General features: G+C 33.3%; 1 protein-coding gene across 1 annotated transcript in view; it reads left to right on the top strand.

Moving 5' to 3' along the window:
* Window positions 1–13,906, top strand: part of LOC127841042 (protein mono-ADP-ribosyltransferase PARP14-like) — a 45,793-nt gene extending 31,887 nt beyond the window's left edge. The window contains exons 24-30 of the mRNA XM_052369554.1: window positions 1,261–1,541; window positions 4,186–4,582; window positions 5,049–5,170; window positions 6,394–6,462; window positions 6,770–6,956; window positions 7,462–7,590; window positions 10,992–13,906. Of these exons, the coding sequence (XP_052225514.1) occupies window positions 1,261–1,541; window positions 4,186–4,582; window positions 5,049–5,170; window positions 6,394–6,462; window positions 6,770–6,956; window positions 7,462–7,590; window positions 10,992–11,164 (1,358 nt within the window). The 3' untranslated portion in view covers window positions 11,165–13,906. The remainder of the gene's footprint in view (window positions 1–1,260; window positions 1,542–4,185; window positions 4,583–5,048; window positions 5,171–6,393; window positions 6,463–6,769; window positions 6,957–7,461; window positions 7,591–10,991) is intronic.
* The last annotated feature ends 9,125 nt before the right edge of the window (window positions 13,907–23,031 follow it).

The raw sequence follows: 23,031 nt of genomic DNA, 5'->3' as shown, positions 1-23,031 counted from the left end.
GCACCTTCAATATTTTTCCGATCTCTTACATAATTGGCATGTAGGTACCTTTTATCGACCTCGACCTTTTGATGAGGTTTGAGTTCACTGGGGTCAAGGTCACCGAGGTTAATAATAGATTTTTCTGTCAAACTGTTGTTACAGTTTCTCATAGCGCCTTACATATTTTACCGTTCACTTACATATTTTGCATGTAGGTACCTTGCATGGACCTCTACCGTTTGATGAGGTTTGAGGTCACTGGGGTCAAGTTCAAGGTCACCTAGGCTAAAAATAGATTTTTCTGTCACAATTTTGTTACAGTTTCTCATAGCGCCTTCAATATTTTACCGATCTCTTACATATTTGGCATGTAGCTACCTTGCATGGACCTCTACCTTTTGATGAGGTTTGAGGTAACTGGGATCAAGGTCAAGGTCGACGAGGCTAATTATAGATTTTCCTAATGTCACACTTTGGTTACAGCTTTTCATAGCGCCTTGAATATATGATATATCTCTTATATAGTTAGGGTGTAGGTACCTTGCATGGACCTCTACCTTTTTGATGAGGTTTGAGGTCACTGGGGTCAAGGTCAAGGTCACTGAGGCTATAAATAGATTTTCTAAAGGTCACACCTTTTTTCCACACAATTAAACAATATATCGATAAAGAATCATTAGGGAGCATCCATCTTTTTTACTGATATCCTTGTTTATTGTGGAGAATTGAAATCATTTATAATTGGTGTCAATTTGGGAACGGAGGGCGCATACAAAAATGTTTTTGTTCTATTTTTAATTAGCTCACTGAGCAAGAATTGATCATGGTGAGCAAGTGCATAAATGACTATGCCTTCATATAGACATGTAAAGCATTACAACTTTGTTGTAACACGGTAGGATGGTCCTCTTCCAAATTAATTACACATATTCAACCCGAGGTCATACTTTGCTCACTCATGGGGATATTGTTTTCCCTTATACATTTATATTACAATTTTATAAATCTCTCAACATATATATGACATCTTAATTATTTAGTGTCATTTCGTGGTCCTTGGCAAAGTTAGTTGAATGTATGGGTCTGGAATAAATGTTTGCCTCACTGCAAGGTATCACATGGCATACAATAAAAAATAAAGTTTTAGATTTAAAAAATTCTTAAAAGTCTCCTCAGAAACCATAAGGCACAGATGTTTGTCCATATTGCGAAAAATACAACATCTTAAATGGTCTAAGAAACATCATCATGACATGTATCATTTTCAAACTTTTGCAGGGGGTCCAAAGTTTTTACGAAATGTTAACGAAACATTGCTTGATGATGGAACTATTGGCACCAGAGAGACCATTCCTAGGAGCATACCCATCAATCCTGCTGAGACCATGGCCTTTAAAGAAAAAGAAAAACAATCGTCTCTGGAAGTTGTTATTTACTCAGATTCAGTGGATAACATACAAAAATGCAAAACTGTGCTGGAAAAGGGCCTTGAAGATGCGATGATGACAGAAAGAATTGGTGATTATCAGGAGCTAATCAAAGGACTAAAACAAGAAGAGGTAAAGGGTAACAAGGGTTTGAATAAAGTTTTAAGATAGATAAATATTGGGTGGCATACGAGCTGTGTCAAACAAGTGGTTTAAGTTAATATCTTAAGTTTGCATGAACATATCTTTATGACATTTCGGATATTGACAGCTTGCTTAAAAGATATAGCTGGAGATTGTATTTGGAGCGTGTCAGTTCAATGATAAGGACAGTGTTACTAAAAAAACAATTTCTTCTCAATAATTTGAGTTTGGATGCAAATATTGCACTGAATTTGGTTTGTAGGTAGCTTTTATGAAGACCTAGAGACTGCATTTAGGGGCAGTTGAGTGAGGGTCAAGGTCACTAAATTAATAAGAATAGAAAAAAACCCATCAGGCATGTTGTTTCCTATCAATAAATTTAGTTTTGCTCTGAACAACATAAGATATAGCAAGCTTGCATTGAAATTCAGCTGAACATCGTATTTTGGGCATGTCAGGTAAAGGTAAAGGTCAATTAAACTTCAATAAAACATAGGTGTGTGTAGGTTGCTTAAAAGCTGATAAAGCATGCACTTTCTGTAGGGCAAATTTAAAATAAGGTCAAGGTCATTGGTTGAGCAGTTGAGATGTGGATGTTGCGCTGTTATTGTCTTTTTAGTAGCGTAAGTGCCAAATCCTTGCCTTGGATTACATTTAGGGCAAGTTGGGTCAAGATTAAGGTCACCATTTCTTAACATATGTGGATATATGTTTGGTAGCTTATAATAAAAGCCAGTATAGAATCGCATTTTGAACCAGTTCGATCAAGGTAATTAAACAACTGTTTTCTGCTCACAAATTTTAGTTTGGCTCAACGTTTTGAGCTGACTTTTTTGTGTCGGCAGGCTACATGCAAACCTAGATTTAACATTGACTTAAATCAATAATAAACATATCAAAAATTGAAAAGCTGGTTTTGTGGTATTCCATGTTTTCTGTTTTGTAGTGATAAGTTTGATAAAAGAATTGAGAAATTGAACCAATTATATGTTGCAATTGTATTTACACACACAAAATGTTAAAATGTATGTTTCTGTAAGTGCCCAGCATGTTAAAGGCAGTTTGAGTTCACATAGTCAATCCAGGACCTTGAGACATCACTAGGTGATAAAAGACATTAACTCAATCAGTTGTTATTTAAGGAAGCGGCCAGTTGCATTTACACTGCAGGACAATATGTTTATTACAACTCTCAACAAATGAATAATATAAATTGGGGTAACTAGTAAAAAACAAACACGCACACTTGTATATGTTAATAGATAGCCTAAGGATTGAAACTCGTGCATGCGCGTTGTACGGAAATATGATGAACTTAAACTGTGCTCAATTCATCGCCTGACATTCATTTAATGTTATTTTAACACAAAAGTTTAAAACAATCGATGCAAAAATATTGATAAACTTACCTTTTGACCTTAACAACCGGATGTCAAAATCAGCTGGAGTTTCCTGTACATCCGTTGCTTTTGATTGGCTCGTTCAGAAGCTTGTCTTTTTTTATCAATAAAATATCAAATATGTGTATAGCAGTTTGTTTAAGTGAAAGGTATAGGAATGTTATCCATGTTCTCACAATTTTTGTATGCTGTGCAGTTGAATTTCTGCTGCCTGCTATGCTTCTTGTAAATACACACATACTGTAATTAACCTTTTTTCGACACTTAATTTTTGAAAAAAAAATTGTGTCCGAAAATTAAGATATGAAAAATATTAAACAATTACAGAAGGCTGAAAATTTAGAAACAAAAATTTAGGTGTCCGAAAATTAAAATTATCTTGAAACGAAAGCAATCATTATATCTACAATTTTAAATTTCTTGTGAATGACTCTTCCTTTTCTGCTTAAAAAAATATAAAAACTTCACAGCTTTGCTAAGTTTTGCCTTAAATGATATAGAACAAACAAGTAAAAACAGAAAAGATTCTGCTTCTTCAATAGGACGACACAGTTATTTACCTTATTACGCGAATGTAATGGTCAATTCCCCTCAGGCATTCATCTGCCAGGCTTTATGACCTTAATCCGGTTGTGAAAATCCATGATCCAAGTGTCACGGGATAAGCAGAAACAGAACCGAAGTCTATAGAATTGCGCAGTAAAATATACTGTCCGAAAATAAAGAGACATAAATTATTGACGAAAAACCTGTTTGTCCGAAAATTAAGGGTCATGAAAAATATTTTTTTTCCTGAAAAGAGAGGGTGTCTGAAAACTTTGAGTGCCTGAAAACTGAGAGTATTTTCGGTTCTGCTTTGCATCAGTAGCATACATAAAATCGATACGTACATAATTGTAAACTTAATTTATTGCACGAATATGTTATCTCTAGTAAGTATTCAAGAAAATAAGGACTTAAGCATATCTGATTTAAAAGGCCCACACAAACAGGAAGGCATTGAGCATTGTACACCCTATTGCTCGTTTCCTTTGCTTTAAGTATAAGGACCAGAGGTTTAGTGTCAAATATTGACACGATACAGTTTTTGCCACCTATGATAATATTTATATAATGTTTAATGCCATTCGTTAATCGGGACATGTGTTAAGCCTTTCTCCAAATGTTCTGTAATGCATTCTTGTCTGTGTCACACTCAGTTATTTATACCAGTGTTGCAATGCTACTTTTAGGTTGAAGGGCTTGACTGTGTATCACTGTTGGTTAACTTCAAAGTTGATCAAGCAGCAGGGATTATCACAATTCATGGAGAACCTCGACAGGTTCATCAAGCTGTGACAGAAATAAGAGGAAAACTTAATAAAATAATAAAAGAAAAGAATGACAAAGAACAGTCAAAAGAACTTGCAAAGAAGATCAAGTGGCAGTACGAACAAGAAGAAAGACGTATGATCAAGTATGATGAAATGCTAAGTTTTCGGATAGAAATGGCATACTTAAATAATAAGACATCGTATCAATTTAGTGACAATGGACAATTGTGTGAAATTGATTTTGCTGAACTAAAGGAATATCCAGTCAGTGATAAATCAGACTTTGTAAAAGTGTTCAGAAGAGAAATGCTTAAAGGTAATATTTAATATATGACTTGGTACACGATTTGTTAAATATTGATTGCTCAGGTGAGCCATATGGGCCATGATTGTCCAGTTAATGTTTTCATTTTAAACATGACATGATGTAATGTTATATAATTTGACCTTTAGTTATTGTTCACATAACAGAAGATTGGTTTAACATGCATTTAGTAATGTCCATAAGTGGTAGGTGCATTGATATGAATAAATAATATGATAATTGCTTTGGCCTTATAGTATCATGCTGAATATGGTCAACATAAAGTAACCTGTATCCTAATATTCTTATGGATTTGGTCTAAATATTGTCTAAATAAATGCAGGTAAAGCAAACACGTGTAAAGTAACTAAATATTAGTTAATTTATAAGTTCATGTCCACTGTTCAGTTCTAAATAACCATAAAATTATTGTGAATATATAACTATTCTTTTGATTTTGTTTTTTAAATACTGTCAGCTGATAATGCTGCTCTACCAGAAGACTGGAAACCTATGAAGGATGACGAAAATGTAATGCTTGTACAATTGCAAAGAACTGATCCCGATTTTCAGAGAATTGAACAGAGATTCTTGACTGAGGTAAATTGTGAGCACACATGAAATGCTCATGGTGAGCTATTATGGTACCATATATTCGGTGTCTTGCATTGTCTATTATAAACTTTAAGCTCATTGCCACTCTTAAGTACACATTTTTTCATTTAATCTTGATGGAATCTGGTCAGAATATATATATTGACAACATATAGGTCAGGCTCGAATCTTGGTCACTTGCGTCTGGAAACTATTTCACTAGGTCAAATCTTAGAACAAACCTTTTTGCTACCCTAGAAGCCATATTTATTACTTAACCTTGATGAAATCAGGTTAGAATGTTTATCTTAATGATAACTAGGATGAATTTGAAATTGGAAACCTAATCAAATCTTATATAAACCTTATTAGAGGCCACATGTCTTGTCCAGTCTTGATGAAATATGGTCAAATTGTTTTTATTGATAATGTTTATGACATGTAAGAATCTGGCAAATATTGATGAATCTAAATGTCATCTTGACCATATCTATTTCGAGTTTAGAACTTGGTCATGTGCTTCCAAAAGTTATATCACTACTTTAAATCTGAGAAAACCATTTTTACCACTCCAGATGCCATATTTAGTTCTCAATCTTGATTAAACTTGGTCAGAAAGTTGTTCTTGACCAGATTGAGGCTGAATTTGAATCTAGGTTACAGGCCTCTTTAACCAACATTCTCAGGTCTGATCTATGAAAATCTTATTACCATAGTAAAGGCCACCTAATGGATCTTGATGAAACTTTGTCGGATGCTATGTCTTAACAATATGTGGGCCAAATTTTAATCTGAGTTACTCATGACGAAAAACAAGTTCACGATGTCAAATCTTTGAAAAACCATGTTACCACTCTAGAGACCACTTTAACATAAACACATATGCTAAATGGCATACATATAAAGGCGATCGTAAGTAATGGATTGTTTAGCTGTGATCGTTTTTTTCCAGTATTTTGGCTTACTGAGGTAACACGCTTTACATTTCCTCCCCAAAATTGTGTTTTATCAATTTCTATTTCACTGTTTAGGGCATTTCCCTCAAACTTTCACAACTGAACAACCGCATGTAGCTGCAATACATGTTATGTAATTGCTGCACCCTTCGTCATGATTACAGGTATTGGGTATATTCAAAAATGGTTCTTATGGTGTGGAAGCAAGTACTCTTTGACTAGTGGATTTGTATGTGTCCAAAGATGTGTAAGATCACTTTTTTGTGTTTGCAGTTAAACAATGGGAAGTATGCTAAAAGCCCTGGTCACAAATATGACAAAAGCAAGACGAAAGTGGAGAAGGTAAATACGTTTGCATAAGGTGTAAACATTATATAATTTTTTCGATTGTTTAGAAAATGTATGTTTTGGCAGTGGTTAGAAACATGTAAACTTATCATTCCTTATAACAATGAATAATAAAATAATAATTTTGTGTTAAACATATTTACCAAAAAGTATATAAATATTTTATTTGTTTTTTTGTAAAACATTCAATCCTTTTTATCATGTATCTTGGATTTTGTACAAAACAGTTCTGTATAAATTATTGTATTCTTTTTTCTTAAATACATCAGTTTATTTACAGTGTTTTTTTTCTATTTTTTAGATTGAAAAAATCCAAAATAAAACCCTGTGCCGTCAATATCTAACAAAGAAAAAATGCTTGGAAGAAAGCAATCCAAATCGCCCAGCAAACATGCCTCTGGAAAGGGAACTGTGGCACGGAACTAATCAAAATGCAAAGGACAGCATCATCCTGCATGGTTTCAATAGGAGTTACGCTGGGGATAATGGTAAAGTTATTTGGCGTTATAAAATATGCGATAATGCTCTTAACATTTCTCATAATAAAAAAGTATTGATGCATTTATGCACACCTTTCTATGTTTGGAATATATATATGGGTTACATGTCAGTTAACAATCTGTCTTTAAATGAAATTAAAATAGCAGTGATTACAATGTGTTTAAAAACTGTTTATTAATTTGAATTGTGGGGTATTTGAGTTATTCTCATTCAACACTTATGGCTATAAGTTACTATATATAGGATGAAATAAGTACAATGATAAATACAACGGACTCTTCATTAATGAACTGTCATAAAAAACTAACCACTTACAAGCTAGTTGCGAGTCTCGGAACTTAAAATTTTGCCTTAAAAATGAAATGCAACTGGTTTACAATATATATTCTAACTTAATTTTTAGTGTTTATTGCGACAGTCTGGAGATATATTTCTTATGTCAAGTAGTTTATTTCTATAATTTATGCAATAAATCTTGCATTTTAACTCCAGCTGGAAAGCCCTGGTTTGGTCAAGGAGTGTACTTTGCCCCAGACGCATCCTACTCTGCTCGGTCATGGATGACAGGGGCAGACAGCGCTGGTAGCAAAGGATATGTCTTCCTAGTGAAAGTACTCACTGGTAAGTCTATGATTTATTGGCTGTCTTCCTAGTGAAAGTACTCAATGGTAAGTCTATGATTTATTGTCTGTCTTCCGAGTGAAAGTACTCAAAGGTAAGTATATGAGTGATTGTCTGTCTTCCTGGTGATAGTACTCACTGTTAAGTTTATGATTGATTGTCCTCCTAGTGAAAATACTCACTGGTAAGTAAATTATTGATTGTCTGTCTTTCTAGTGAAAGTACTCACTGGTAAGTAAATGATTAATTGTCTTCCTAGCGAAAATACTCACTGCTCAGTTTATGCTTGATTGTATACCTAGTGAAAGTACTCACTGATAAGTATTTGATTTATTTTCGTGCTTCCTAGTGAAAGTACTCACTGGTATGTTTATGATTGATTGTCTTCCTAGGGAAAGTACTCACTGGTAAGTTTATGATTGATTGTCGTCCAAGGGAAAGTACTCACTGGTAAGTTTATGATTGATTGTCGTCCAAGGGAAAGTACTCACTGGTAAGTTTATGATTGATTGTCTTCCTAGGGAACGTACTCACTGGAAAGTTTATGATTGTTTGTCTTCCCAGTAAAAAACTCACTGGTAAGTATATGATTGATTGTCTGTCTTCCACGTGAAAGTACTCAATGGTAAGTTTATGCTTGATCGTCTACATAGTGAAAGTACCCACTGATAAGTATTTGATTATTTATCGGTCTTCCTAGTGAAAGAACTCAATGGTTAGTTTATGTTTGCTTGTCTTTCTAGTGAAAGTACCCACTGAAATGTATTTGATTTATTGTCGGTCTTCCTAGTGCAAGAACTCACTGGTAAGTATATGATTGAGTGTATGTCTTCCTAGGGAAATTACTTAATGGTAAGTATATGATTGATTGTCTTTTTATGGAAGTACTTACTGTTAAGTTTATGATTGATTGTCTGCCTAGCAAAAGTACTCAATGGTAAGTATATGATTGATTGTTTTCCTAGTGAAAGTACTTACTGGTTAGTTTTTTTATTTATTGTCTGTCTTCCTAGTGAAAGTACATACTGGTAAGTATATGATTGATTTTCTGTCCATCTAGTGAAAGTACTCACTGGTAAATGTATGATTTATTGTCTGTCTTCCAAGTGAAAGTATTCACTGGTAAAGTTTTTTTTTTATATATGATTGATTTTTCTGTCTTCCTAGTGAAAGTACTCACTTGTAAGTATATGATTTATTGTCTGTCTTCCTATTGAAAGTACTCACTGGTAAGTATATGATTTATTGTCTGTCTTCCTATTGAAAGTACTCACTGGTAAGTTTTTGATTTATTGTCTGTCTTCCTATTGAAAGCACTCACTGGTAAGTATTTGATTTATTGTCTGTCTTCCTAGTAAAAGTACTCAATGATAAGTAACTGGTTTATTGTTTCTCTTCCTAGTGAAAGCACTCACTGGTAAGTATTTGATTTATTGTCCGTCTTTCTAGTGAAAGTACTCAATGATAAGAAACTGATTTATTGTTTGTCTTCCTAATGAAAGTGCTCACTGGTTGGTATATGATTGATTGTCTGACTTCTTAGTGAAAGTACTCAGTGGTAAGTAACTGATTTCTTATTTGTCTTCCTAGTGAAAGTACTCACTGTGACTTTTTTAAACAAAAAACATGGTTCTCAATTGAGTGTGTTTGTGCGTTTAATGGTTGAACGTTTTTAAAAATATTTATTGAAAACATTTCCACTTTGACCCTTAGCTGGAGATCAACAAAACTTGATATGAATATGAATTTTGGGTAGTACTTACAATGAGGACATGGTTTGTTGGCATATGTAAAGTTGTTGATTATATCAGTTCGGTTTTAACCCTTATGGTGGAACAGTAAGATGATTTTTATGCTCCCCCCCCAAAAAAAAAATTTTTTTTTTGGGGTGGGGGAGCATATAGTCGCCGCTTCGTTTGTCCGTGTGTCTGTGTGTCCATCCGTCCGTCCGTGCACAATTTTTGTCCGGGCTATTTCTCAGCAACTAATGACCGGAATTCAATGAAACTTTATGGGAAGCTTCACTACCAAGAGGAGATGTGCATATTATCAGCCGGTTATGGTCGGATGATTTTTCACAGAGTTATGGCCCTTTGAAATTTTCCATTATACATATAGTGCAATTCTTGTTCGGGCTATTTCTCAGCAACTAATGACCGGAATTCAATGAAACTTTATGGGAAGCTTCACTACCAAGAGGAGATGTGCATATTATAAGCCGGTTCTCGTCGGATGATTTTTCACAGAGTTATGGCCCTTTGAAATTTTCCATTATACATATAGTGCAATTCTTGTTCGGGCTATTTCTCAGCAACTAATGACCGGAATTCAATGAAACTTTATGGGAAGCTTCACTACCAAGAGGAGATGTGCATATTATAAGCCGGTTCTCGTCGGATGATTTTTTCACAGAGTTATGGCCCTTTGAAATTTGAAATTTTTAAGTTGCTAAACCATCCATCGCATTATTTTGTCCAAAGTTATGCCCCTCAAGACGTTTCCTTTTATCTGAATATATAGTGCAATATTGTGACAAAAAAACTTTAGGGAGCATCACCTGTCTCCGACGGTTTCTTGTTTAATCGAGTCAGTCATTTTCATTTCCATGTTTGTTGTCGTTATATATTGGTAGTGATATGATTGTTACACCCGCATTGCAAAAGTAATTGGGGGTATACAGGAGTCACCATGAACCTATGTCCATCTGGTTATCTTTTAACACAAACCTATCCACATGCATTCATTTACAATTTTAAATATACCAAACAATAAAAAAAACTGGCATTCATTTATGTTGTGATGTTGTGCAATTGCTATCACCATTTGTTTAAAATTACACAAGTAATGCCGTTTTTCTACTTAAAATTTCTTTAACATCACGATTATTAATATACATTTTAATGGATTATTTTTGCTGAAACTAACTGGGCCATAGGTGTTTTATTTTGTATGTTATATTGTATAGCAGTCCTCTACATAGTTTTCTCAAATTATGCCTCTTGGGTATGAACTGGCCACGTCATTGGGGTCACAATGTTAGTATATACATGCAAGGCCCTGGAGGTCACGTGATTTATATACACTTATATATAAAAAATAACTAAACAAATCTTAAATCTCATGAATCACAAAGTAATATTTGGTATACAATGTCCTCATAACATTAAAACAAGGTCCCTGAGATAAAAAAAAAACTGGACGTTTGATTGTGTAAATTTCCTACCTATTTCAAAATGTTGGGTATTTTTATTCATTATTGTCAAAATCTCTAGTTTTATTTCAATTTTGACATAAACACATATGCTAATTTTATAATTAAATGACAAGTACTGCAGTTACAATTAAATTTACTTAAACATCTAAAATCATGTTGACATAATTTGTTGCTACTAATATTCCAGGTCAGTTCCGGAAAGGAACTAAGAACATGAGGTACTTACCACCAATAGATAAGAAAAACCCATCAGTTTTGTACGACTGTGCAGTGGACAAAGTGAAGAAGCCGATGGAGTTTGTCATCTTTAATGACACTCAGGCTTATCCTGACTATATACTGACGTTTTCAGGATCTTAAATTTGTGTTGATTCTGAAGTGGACAGACCTTTGTAAAATGCGATTTCGAGATATATAAATGTGATGAAAATCCTTGAACTGTACTTTTTTGTTTTGATGTTTTAGAAGATAATAAATTCTTTTTTTTTCCATAAAAAATATGTTTAATGTTTGCACCATTTAGAAACATGATGATGGTATTTGTAGTTTCATTAATTTTGTTTTAAAATTCACTTAAACAGACCAACAAAATGTGTTTATACTTTGAAATATATCCATACGTCTTGTAATTTGATTTCATATGTTAATTGTTCTTCTTTAAATTATAAAATGATTGCTTTCTAAATTCAGCATATGAAATGTTCTTGTGACATTTTTTCTTATTTGTTGTGTAAAACTAATTTCAATCTATGACTCATTCAACACCTATGTATTGAATTGCAACATACTACTTTTTGTTTTGTTAGTTTGAAATGTCTGAATACATATTGATTCATTGATAAATAAGAATTGTATTTATTCCATGTTTCGATTACATAGCAAGCTGTGGCTCGCATTTTGCCATTTTACTGATATGTCTACACCTGTTTAATATGTCATTATTATTGTTATGGTATTTTGTTTGCATTTCCAATTATATCGTTAGCTTGTTCTATGTGATTTTCCAGAATTCCAGGTTGGAGACATATGTTAATTCATGTGTATCAATTATTTGAATATTGGTTAGTTTTAACAGGATATGCATACACCGAAATAGGCTATTATATTAGTAAGTAATAAAATACATATATACAGCCAGGCCCAGTTTTTAACATCTTAAGACTTGCTTTAGTTACAAAGGAATTATGTGGCTTTAAAAATATGTGTTTATTATTATTATGATCATCAAATGAAACATGTGTGAAAGATACTCAGACATTTCATACACTCGTTTAACTAAAGTCATCATAGATGTGGGCGCATAGAATTTATCATGTATAATGTATAGATAATTTCGTGTACAATATTTAGAAAGATGGAGTTTTGTTTAGTTACTATTTATTTCCAGTTTCGTTTTAAAATATACAATTGAATGGATAGTTCATTAATTGTTAGTAAATGTATGATTATAGCTGAGAGTTGGCCTGGAATCTTAAAACAAGTTATTTACACTTAAACAATTGTCTTATAAATGCAATTTATATCACGTAGGCGTAACGTCTGGTGTATCATCGTCAAAAGTATGTTTGGTAACATATAATCATTTTGCATGGCATCCTGATGAACTGTGTGCACTTATTGGTCCTCCTTATCCAGTATTGTGTGGCAATTTACTTTAAGACAAGTTATTTTGAGTATTGAGCTTCTTGACATTGTATAATATAAATTGGTCACTTACATTTTATTATTTTTTACAATACACTTGAATTCATATGTTAAATTGTGTTAAGTATTATCATTCAAAACTTCTTAAAAGCTTTTGTTGTAAAAATGTTTTGTTTTGTTTTTTCTTAATTTGGCTGAATTCTTTGGTGTTTTTTTTTAGATTTTGACCACACACGTGTTTTTTTAATCTCATATATGTCACCATATGTTAATGTTTTATGTATAAGTGTTGCAATATTTTTTTATTTAGGGTGTGATACACCTTTTTGACTTACTGTTCCTAAGTAATAGAGTAAAATGACCATGATAAACTAATCATCTAGTAACTTAGTGCAAAAGCTCATGTAACTCCAACTGCATATTAACATCATGTTAGCTTATTGGTGGTTGTTAAAAAGGCTTTTAATTAATCATACTGCTTTAAATGTTAAATACATATCCGTTCATCTATGACTTTTTTTTAAATTGAGAGGTAGGAGCGAGGCCTTGGGTACAGCACATGCCAAGAAATTTGGTGCATTTCAATTCTTGAAGCGTTCTAAAGATTTCCTTAAAAGGCACAAATTGCTGGTTCTAGTACACAGATTCACGTGGGTCTATATATTTTGCTTTCGTTGCAATCAAGCTAAAAATTGAATTGGTTTCGACTAAATATTTTATGTTTATATGAGTGAGTACACATATGTATTGTATCCATATACTGTCAATATCGTCTGGAAGTGGGTATGCACGATTTTGATATGTGCTAAATTGTAATATATTGATAAATATATGTTACAATAACACACAATAGGCAAGAAAAATTATACATTGAAGACGAATTTCATAAAATGCAGCAAAGACAAATTAGCGCCCCGAGCCGATTGCGACGAAGATATATCGTACATATTTTCCTACAATAACCGAAGCATTCGTGTTTTTATTAGGATCGGATTTAGTGTTCGTGTGTCGTGTGAATAGATATCGTTGCATGAAATTAAAATGATTCGTAAAACTAAATTTAGATTCACATCGTACATGCATGATATTATACTGGCGAATTAGACTTTACAGGCATTTTCGATTTCAGAATTAAATATCTGGCTTATTTCGCATTTTCGACATATGTTCTTCTTAACTTTTATTTCAATTTTTATTGAAATATATTTTTAATATTTTTTTTTTACACATTTTATATAAATTCATAAATATTTGACAAAATCGTGCATACCCACTTTAAATTGCATTCGGGTTAATTACTAACATTGGACAATGTTAATATAAAAAATGTTGTTATATATTGTCAAGTACCATCATCAAATAAAATATTTCGGAACGTTTGTTTTGTTGTTTTTCGAAACTAACGAAAATGGATAATTATTTTTAAAACGTTTAAAACTGAAGTACAAACCAGCATATATGAAGATGAATAGATTGACGGTACTCTGCAATATAGAAGTGTATAAACAAGTTTATTTACTACACGCAAATTGTTTTAATGCATTTTGGGGGAATTAAAAGTGAATGTAATGAAAATCAGTAATCATGCCAGCCAAGTGCTAGTAATCCACGTCCACGTTTGCTGTTCCTTCATAATATCATATCGCATAAAGGAATTTTCATATTACTTCAGATTATTTTCTCATATGAGCAGATAATGTGCAAGAACATTAACTGAAAATATCGGTATTGGTTTTTACCATAAGTGCGACATTGGACCCGCACATATTTTTTTTGCCATTGACATATCGTCTTATCATAGTGTTCCGATTAGTAATGCTTAATCTTAAAAGCAAACTGATTTGTGATATGGATTGTTGACTATCGAATGTGTATGTCAAACTAGCATGTATGAATTGGTTTAAAAAAACCTCTCTCTCTCGCAGTAATAATTGAAATAATTGAAAACGTACGTCTTCATCCCCCTTAGCTGCTTAAGCGCACTTAAGCTACGATAATTTAAATGTATTGAGATCCTGTGTTTACGACATAACACCGGGAAATAATTGCTGTTGTGTCTGTGATAATGTTCTTGTTATTTTACGTTTCATGTAACACAGATGAACCATTTATAAATAATTATTATAAGAGATTTTTTTTAATTACATGTTGCCTCAAATCACATTTTATGTACAAACATATCTTCACATAAATTGAATTATTTCATTAATTTATTATTTAAATTACGTTTTTACATCATTATCTTCGGTAAACAAAAATAATTTATTACGTCGAGTGCTTATACGAAAATCTTAACATTTTATTAACCTAGTGGTGGTTAATAACAAGTAATTCAAGGCTAAGAATTAAGCAAACAGCTTTAAATATTATATCTTAAATATTGAGAGGTTAGTGAGGTATTACGTTTAGGGTTCTATGCCTAGCTATCGGGTGGACCTGGGTTCAACCACAACTTATGTACCATTCCCAGAAACTCCCCAAAACAGACACCATGTACTGGCCCAGGAATTGTACACTTGACTGTCTGTATAAATATGTTTGAGTATTTCGAAGCCAGCGATCTTAATTAAAAGTACGTTCAAACTAAATACAAGATAAGTATTGATGCAAAGCATCAAAAGGCGTCGGGAATTTCAGTGTAAAAGGCACTCAATGAAGTTACATGGAACGATTTTTTTCTACTGTAAATATTAATATATTGGCCGATTATTTTAAACAAAATAGAAAAAGATACTGCTATAACCATTATCTATGATTTTGTGTTATAACCCCCAAATAACCATTATCTGTGATGTTGTGTTATAACCCCCAAATAACCATTATCTATGATTTTGTGTTGTAACCCCCAAATATTTCATAGTTCATTTTATTTACATTGGTTTCTTTTTTTTACTGGCATCCGTGTGCAGTTTTCATTAATGGAACAGAACTGTGTAGGTTTTAAAAATCTGCTTCATCTTGTAAGCGTAATTTTATATTTTTCTCAACTTCAAGGGAAGTTGATTCTGAACTTATTCTTACGTTGCTTATTTACGATAGGGTTTGAGTACCTATTGATATGAAAACACTGTAAAAGTTTTAATGTGTTTACGAACCCCCACCCCCCACCCTCTCACACATATATTTCATGGGCATAATAAAAACAAAAAATGGTTACAATAAAACAGCATAATTTTTAAACTAAAATGTCTACATCAAAACAAAAAGTTAACATAGAACACAAATACAATAATTTGATTCTACTGGGGCTCGAACCATCTGAAGCGAGCGTGTAACCACTACACTAAGGAACCGCTTGAAAAATCACCTTCTAACTAAGATATTAATAAGTGACTGTAGTGTAACGGTTATCAATAAAGTTATCATTCTATACATAGATGGTGACGTCACTACGTTATTGTCAGTAAGACCGGTGTGTACATAATGATAAAGCAATAAACCGTGTAATCGCTGTCGTCTTGTAAAATTGAAGAAAATACGCGGTTACCAAAACTCGAACAGCAAAAGTCTGCGCTATTGTTAGAAAAACCACAAAATAAATATATTTTGATTATGTTTTGTTTTTATACAAAACCAGACAGTTTCACCGGTTCGCGTATTTGCCCAGTCCCTGTGATCTTTTATTATTGCCCAGTCCCTGTGATCAGTTATTAATTAAAAGAATTAGCTTTGCATTATTGGCAATACATGTTGTAGTAGATGTAATAAGCACAAATGCAGTACTTATTTACACTCATTTACACAAAAAAATCACAACTATACAAGCTATTCTGACAACAAAAATATATATACATTGATCCGTAAAATAACTTCTCCTCCCATAAGCGTAAAAAACGTATTACATACTAATCGCCGCACTTCAGTGCGACACCAATCACATGTGTGTGTACATGAGTTTAAACATGCATTGTATCCTTGTAATTTTGACACAAGCAGTCTGTTAAATTGTATTCAGTTTAATTATTAATATTGGATAAGGTTGCTATAAATGCTGTAGGGTTTGTGTTTCTTGTAAAAGACATACATTTTCCAGATGACAACAAAATCAGCCCGTTATGGTTTATAAATCTTTTATGTGCTTGTTACTTTGATCTCTAATCAAAAGGTTGTTTCCCTTCATTTGCTTAAAAATAATGTCGAGTTGTACAGTTCTCTTACTCAAATACAAAGCTATAATTACGTACATGTATGTAGGTAACTAGGTTACAATGCGTACATTTTTATTGTATTTGTAATTATGTATGTTCATTGACGGCAACTTATTTGGTATCTTTAGTATACAGACTATAATGGTCACGTCGAATGTTTAGATCTATACTAAAAGCACGTGATAATACTAAGTTTTCATGATATCTTGGTGAAACCGTTAAACAAAACAGTCAATTCCAATCAATTGCTTTGGATCTACATGTATATCTCTAGTGGGATTCGAACATAAACAGATCGTATGTCAATGAGAATTTTACTTTACTATAAACCGTTGTCGATGTGACATGCGTATAGCGGTATTTTCTATACATTTCATTACAAAATTAAGACGGAACATATCCTTATGAGCTTTTTTATGATGTTAATCCGAAGACTAAGTAACTCGTTCCCACGACTAACGAAGTAGTGAAAATTTGAACGCGATTTCTAACTCATGGGAACGAGATAGTTAGTCGTATGGACCACTTAGTAAGTTTAGGAGCATGTTACTAAGTTATGAAAACGACATAGCCAACTCGTGGTAACGATAAAGCTTACTTTAAACGACTTAGATACGCATGGAAACGTGATAACTAGACCGTAGTAACGACATAATCAACCTAGCTTAAAACATTAACTTTGAAAATAATAAATAGGCGCAAATCTATCCTATTTATATCGTCCAAAATTGTTATGACCTCCATTTTGTTAGCAATTTTGAAACACCATGTATTTTGGATGGTAAATTCTGTTGAATCAAATTAATTATTTCGTTTCTAGGACACACGTACTAAGTCCAACGAGGAAGTAAGTCTTTCCCACAATTTATTTTCTATTTCAAACGAGTTAGAGTTTTCGAGACACAAGGTCGTGAAATGGACATACATAAAGGCACGCCCAATTTACAACTGCACCATCGTACATAACGATTTAGCCACGACTACTTTTCCCCACACCCGTTCGATTTGATTTTGTTGTTGTTGAGGAAGATTGAAATAAAACACTTCGATTGGTATAATTTAACACATACACGGACGGTGTCAGGTCAAATAACTTCAAAGTGTGACATATTTGTTATTGCATTTGTTTCTCGTCATGTTTGGTTTTATTTAAGCTATTTATATTCTCTTACTAAGAATGAATGTACCAAATTAAGATGTTGTAATTGTACTTATATATTCACTCCGCTGTATTACCATTTTTCAAATCGTTTCATCACTGTACAATAGTTGTTAGAATATTCCAGTAGAAAACAAATATCAAATACATCTCTTTTTATTTTTTTTAATGACAATGTTGTTAAAATCAACATTAAAGTGTATAGAAATTTCAACGTTTATAATTCGAAACCCTTTATAATTCTTCTAGATGTGTATTTGTCCTATATATTCGAAGCCCGTTGATGCATACTCGTGTTAGAGAGATGAGGAGATTCGTGACAGACGGACGGGCAGACAAACACAAAATGATTTCAATAACCCCAAGGTAATGGTAGACGAGTAAAATTATTGATTTATTTGCTTCGCGAACGGATTTCTGATGGCATGTTTTGGTGTCTTCAGCGCATTTTAGATGTTATTCTTCTAAAATTGTTTCATCTTTAATTTATATTTCCATATCTCCAACCTTTTAAACATATTTTGTTCTCGAAATTCAATACAACCATACATTGTTTCTATTACAAATTTTTCATACATGTACACAAATGTGTGATGTATAAATAAATTATTTTTAATTATGTATAATCTTTGAAGATGATCTTAAGAAGCTTAATTATTGTCATGGTTTAGAGTTCTTTGCTGCCATAAAACAGCCAAGCCACGATGAGACAAAGATGGATGCGTTTACCACAAACAGCACGACGTCCAGACAGTTGACGACTTCTTTCCAAGAGTATTCGACATCACCAGTTGAGGACATGTCAAATATTTTGCTCTCGGTATCCTTTATACTGACCACACGATTCGGCGCAATGTTGAACTCTTTAGAACAGGATTTACATTTCAAACATCGCATGAAGAAGATCAAGATGCGAGGAATGGCCACCGTTTGATCGAAACTGGACATGCGCAGAAGGGCCAATGCGAGCACGGTTGTCAATGTGCTGCAAATTGTTTGGATAATAAGAAAGACCGCAATCAACGCCACGGAGTCGGAACTCTGGGGCAACGATGAAGAAATTACAGTAAGGAATACCGTGAACGCTAAGAATACCGTTATAGCGTAGCCGGCCTTTTCCCCACTCGAGGTGGGCAACACGGAAACACATAGGTTTAAAATTGCTAACGTCGTGATAGGTATGATAACAGACAACATAAAATACAGTGGTTTTCGTTTCATAGTGATGGAAAAGCTGATGGTGCTGTCTTCGTTGTCCTCCACAATGTCCCAAGTGGAGTCGATTATTTCCCAAGCTGCATTCGGTTCGTAATCGTTCAATTTAACTCCATTTGACCCACCGATCATTATAACCTAGAAGTAAAAGTATGACACAAGTTAACCATGTCCTACCGCTTGAGCGATATTATGTCTTAATAAAACTAAGCAGTGTCAAAGTTAATTTACTTGATTAGTGTTCTATGACGCAATACCTGAGCTTTCAAGTAACTCCAAGCCTCAAACTTCATGTAGCAGGTCTGATAATCAAACGGGAAGTGGGTGATGTCGAGTGAACACGAAGATTCGAAAACCTTTAATTATGAAACAAAAACACTAAACATTGGTTCATATTTGTTAACCGTTGGCAAATCGGTCCTATTCGTTTCATATTCGTTGAAATTTAACAAATATAAGTTATGCATGTATGCTATGTAAAGAAATTTCTCTTCACATATATATATATGCAAACATATGTCAAATCATTAAAATACATGGGTTATATTTTAGTCAATTGCATAATACAGTACGTACTTGAAATGGCCTCCATTCGACGGTCCCGTCATATCTGTTTAAAACATTGAGTGACGGCACACCAAGTTCCTTATACTCCAGATTGGAATTCTTCAAAGCAATGTCAGGCTTCCATACCTCTCCCTGTTGAATGATTGCTCAATAATTGGTGTACAAATAAATATTGTGTTTCATCCTTTGTTATAAAGTTTAAATTGATGCAATTATTGGCGGAGAAAGCGACAGATTGGGAACAGCAGCTTCACTTGAAATTGACGCAGTGCATCGCATATAATCGAGTACATAATCACTAGACCTAGCTATAAATAATACATGAATAGACCTTTTAATTTGTAAGTGGGTATACTGTGCATACTAAACATCTTGGATCCATCCATCCTTAAGTTTATTGGATGTTTTAACGATTCATGACTTTTAAGCGCATTATGTATTACATAGTTATTTTTCAAGATTCAATGTTAATATTGATTTCACATGTTGAAGTTGTCCTGCGCATGCGTTGCAGGTACCAAATTTTCACGTCATAACTATACGGATAGATGATAAAGAGGCAAAGTACAGAGCTCAAACAATAACACACGTTTTGAATAAATAACGGATGTATTTTAGTTTGTCAGTTTTATTTTTCTGGCTATACTATTCGCGCCAAATACAGTGCCGTTTAAGTGAATCCCCCGTATCAATTTGACCCGGTCAAATGAAGTTCAAAGGAAAGGGATTTAAGCTTTATAGAAAACACATAATGTTACCTGCGGCCAGAATGCATCCTGTATGTTACCATAGTCGCTCGGTTTCCATTTCAGAAACGCATCAGTCCAAATCAGCGCAAGGTACGCCGTTGTTTTCATCGTTTGTTTGGCTTCGTTCAGCTCGTTAATGGCTAGGAGATGAAGGTCCACTGATATTTCTGTGAAAACAATTAACGACGACTCTATTCGTATACGCGACATAATTGTTATGCCTTTGCAACATATGATTGTATGATTTCATTGAGGTATTTTAAATAAACGATGTCTGTAATGTACAATCGTCGTTAATCACTTATGTAATTAGACACAGTTTCAAAGAATCCTTTACAAGATAATAAACCCGCTAACATTAAACATGTTAATTAATATGATGTTCGCAAGAACAATGTTAGTGTTCGCATTTAAGCACACGTTTTGAAACCAGGTCCATAAGGAAATAAAAAATGTTTCCTTATGTCATAATACACAAAAACAATTTGCTGTCTTCCAATCGACGTTAGTACCTTACCAATGCAAACTAAATTAAAATCTTTTTTTGCCTACAGCTAATTACAAAAATAACAAAAATATCATTTCGATTTAATCAAACACTGGCACGCTGGAATGAGTAAAAGTCTAGAATTGCAAACATTTCTTACAATTATGGGCTAATATTTTTAACTATTGCGTTTGAAAATAATCAAACTGGCAAGATAAAAAAATAAACGTTCAAAACTCAAGCAGACCGCTAAAATCTATAGCAACAAATTAGCAGTTTAGGTTGATTTTAATTATTTAATAATTAAATAATTATTTATTTGTAGGCTATGCATGTTTGTCAATAAGTTTTTAAAGGGATGATTTTGCGTTTACAAAAAATAATAATTTTACAAATGCTGGGTACAATGTTAAGAAATAACACGATACACAACTCGCGTGACATACTAGTCAACGATCAGACCCGATTTATGAATGAAATCATCAGGATCAAAGACACACGTTCGCATTGGACCAATGAAATCACTCGTGTGCTTAAAATAACGGCCAGTTGAAATGTATGTAAACAAAGGTTCAAACGGCGTTGGACAGTTAGTTTTGATGCATAATTTAACGACAATACCGGTTATTATGTTGTTATTTTTTTCAAACGTTTTATTGAATTATGGATCTTAGGTCCGTGAACTTTGCAGGGAAAATGCCCTTTACTCCGTGAAGATTTCAGTCGTCGATCGGGTCTGATCGATGACTAGTAGGTCACACGAGATGTGCATCGTGTTATTTGTTAAAATTTGACCCAGCATTTGTAAAAAAATATTACAAGATATGTACATTTCCAGAAAGGAAATTCATTTCTGCGTTGAATAAGACCACGTTCATGGAAATAGCTGCACAATTGATGAAGTTATGGCTGTTGAAAGCCATGCACCTTGTTTTGGGTGATTTTGAGTTGAATACCTTGTTCTATATATATTTGATAGTGATTTTTTTTTCAACAAAGTTGATTTTTGTGATAATTTGATTATTTATCATTCAAAATGATGTTTTTACTAATTAAAATTATAGCCTCACGCTAACCACTTGTGGGGGGAGAGGAGTAGAAGAAGGGGGGGGGGGGGAAATAGCAACTCATGCCGAGTGCCTGTGGGACCGAGGAGACAATCATATTGCCAACCAAACCGATTCGGAACAAACATTTAATTAACATTTATTTAATTATCATAACATTATTTGATCAAATTTTGTGTTGAAATCAATTTTTGGCAACCAGTATTATTTTAGTCATCACTTAATTTGACGATCGGAGAATGTGTGCGCTTGCCAATAATATTGTGTGTTTTTAATTAATATGATTCAAATGCATATTTTACAAAATTGACAAATTATTTATAAAAAAACTATACATCAAAAAGACATTTCGAATAAAAACGCATCATGTTGGCAAATATCATTCCATAGAGACAACCGCACTTGAGTAGGGCGTCCAATAAAACACATAAGCGCTTGCCATGGTTTGACGAACACATATTGAATTTGTAGTTTGTAATTGCCCCTTGTGACGTTCGTTTAAAGATCACACAAACGTGCTTTTACGACTAACAAATTATTAATAGTTTTCTTGTTTTAAACCATTGTCTTATAAATAAACTATTACTCTAAGTGTTAAACATTGTTTTGGGGTACTCGTATAACACTTGGGTATTTCATTTTACGAACTTCGAATAAAACGGTTGAAGTGTTTTTATGAAAGATGAATGCATAATATTGTTACAAAATAAACACAAAATATGTTCATTTAGCAAGTACATGTAATAACAAAAGATCTGAAAACAAAACACATGTTATATTCGAAAGACATTGCCCAAACTAGTGGCATTCATTTGACATATCCTATAACGATTCAACACAATAATAAACGTTCGCACGTTTGAGAAAAAACTATACCTGTAGGCAACTTTTGGTCATTGGTGGGTCGGACCCGGTAGTCGTACGAATCCGTGACGAACAGTTTTGTTCTCAGATCCTTAAAATTCGCTCCAGTTTGACAGGTCACGCAAGGCGCAATACCAATCAAGATCAACGCAGTGAAAATGATATTACGCATGTTCTGAAATCTAACGTTATTTGGACAATAAAAAAACAGGAAACAGATGTATACGTTATGTCATACTTTGATATCAAAGCTAATTCCATAGTTAAAAATTAATAATCAGACTTGACCATCGGAAAAAATGAATAAATGTTATGACCCCCAAATTA

Source organism: Dreissena polymorpha, chromosome 8 (genome assembly GCF_020536995.1).
Source record: "Dreissena polymorpha isolate Duluth1 chromosome 8, UMN_Dpol_1.0, whole genome shotgun sequence".
NCBI classification, from domain to species: Eukaryota; Metazoa; Mollusca; class Bivalvia; order Myida; family Dreissenidae; genus Dreissena; species Dreissena polymorpha.
Note: the sequence above shows the minus strand (reverse complement) of the source record. Positions and strands in the feature narration are given on the sequence as shown.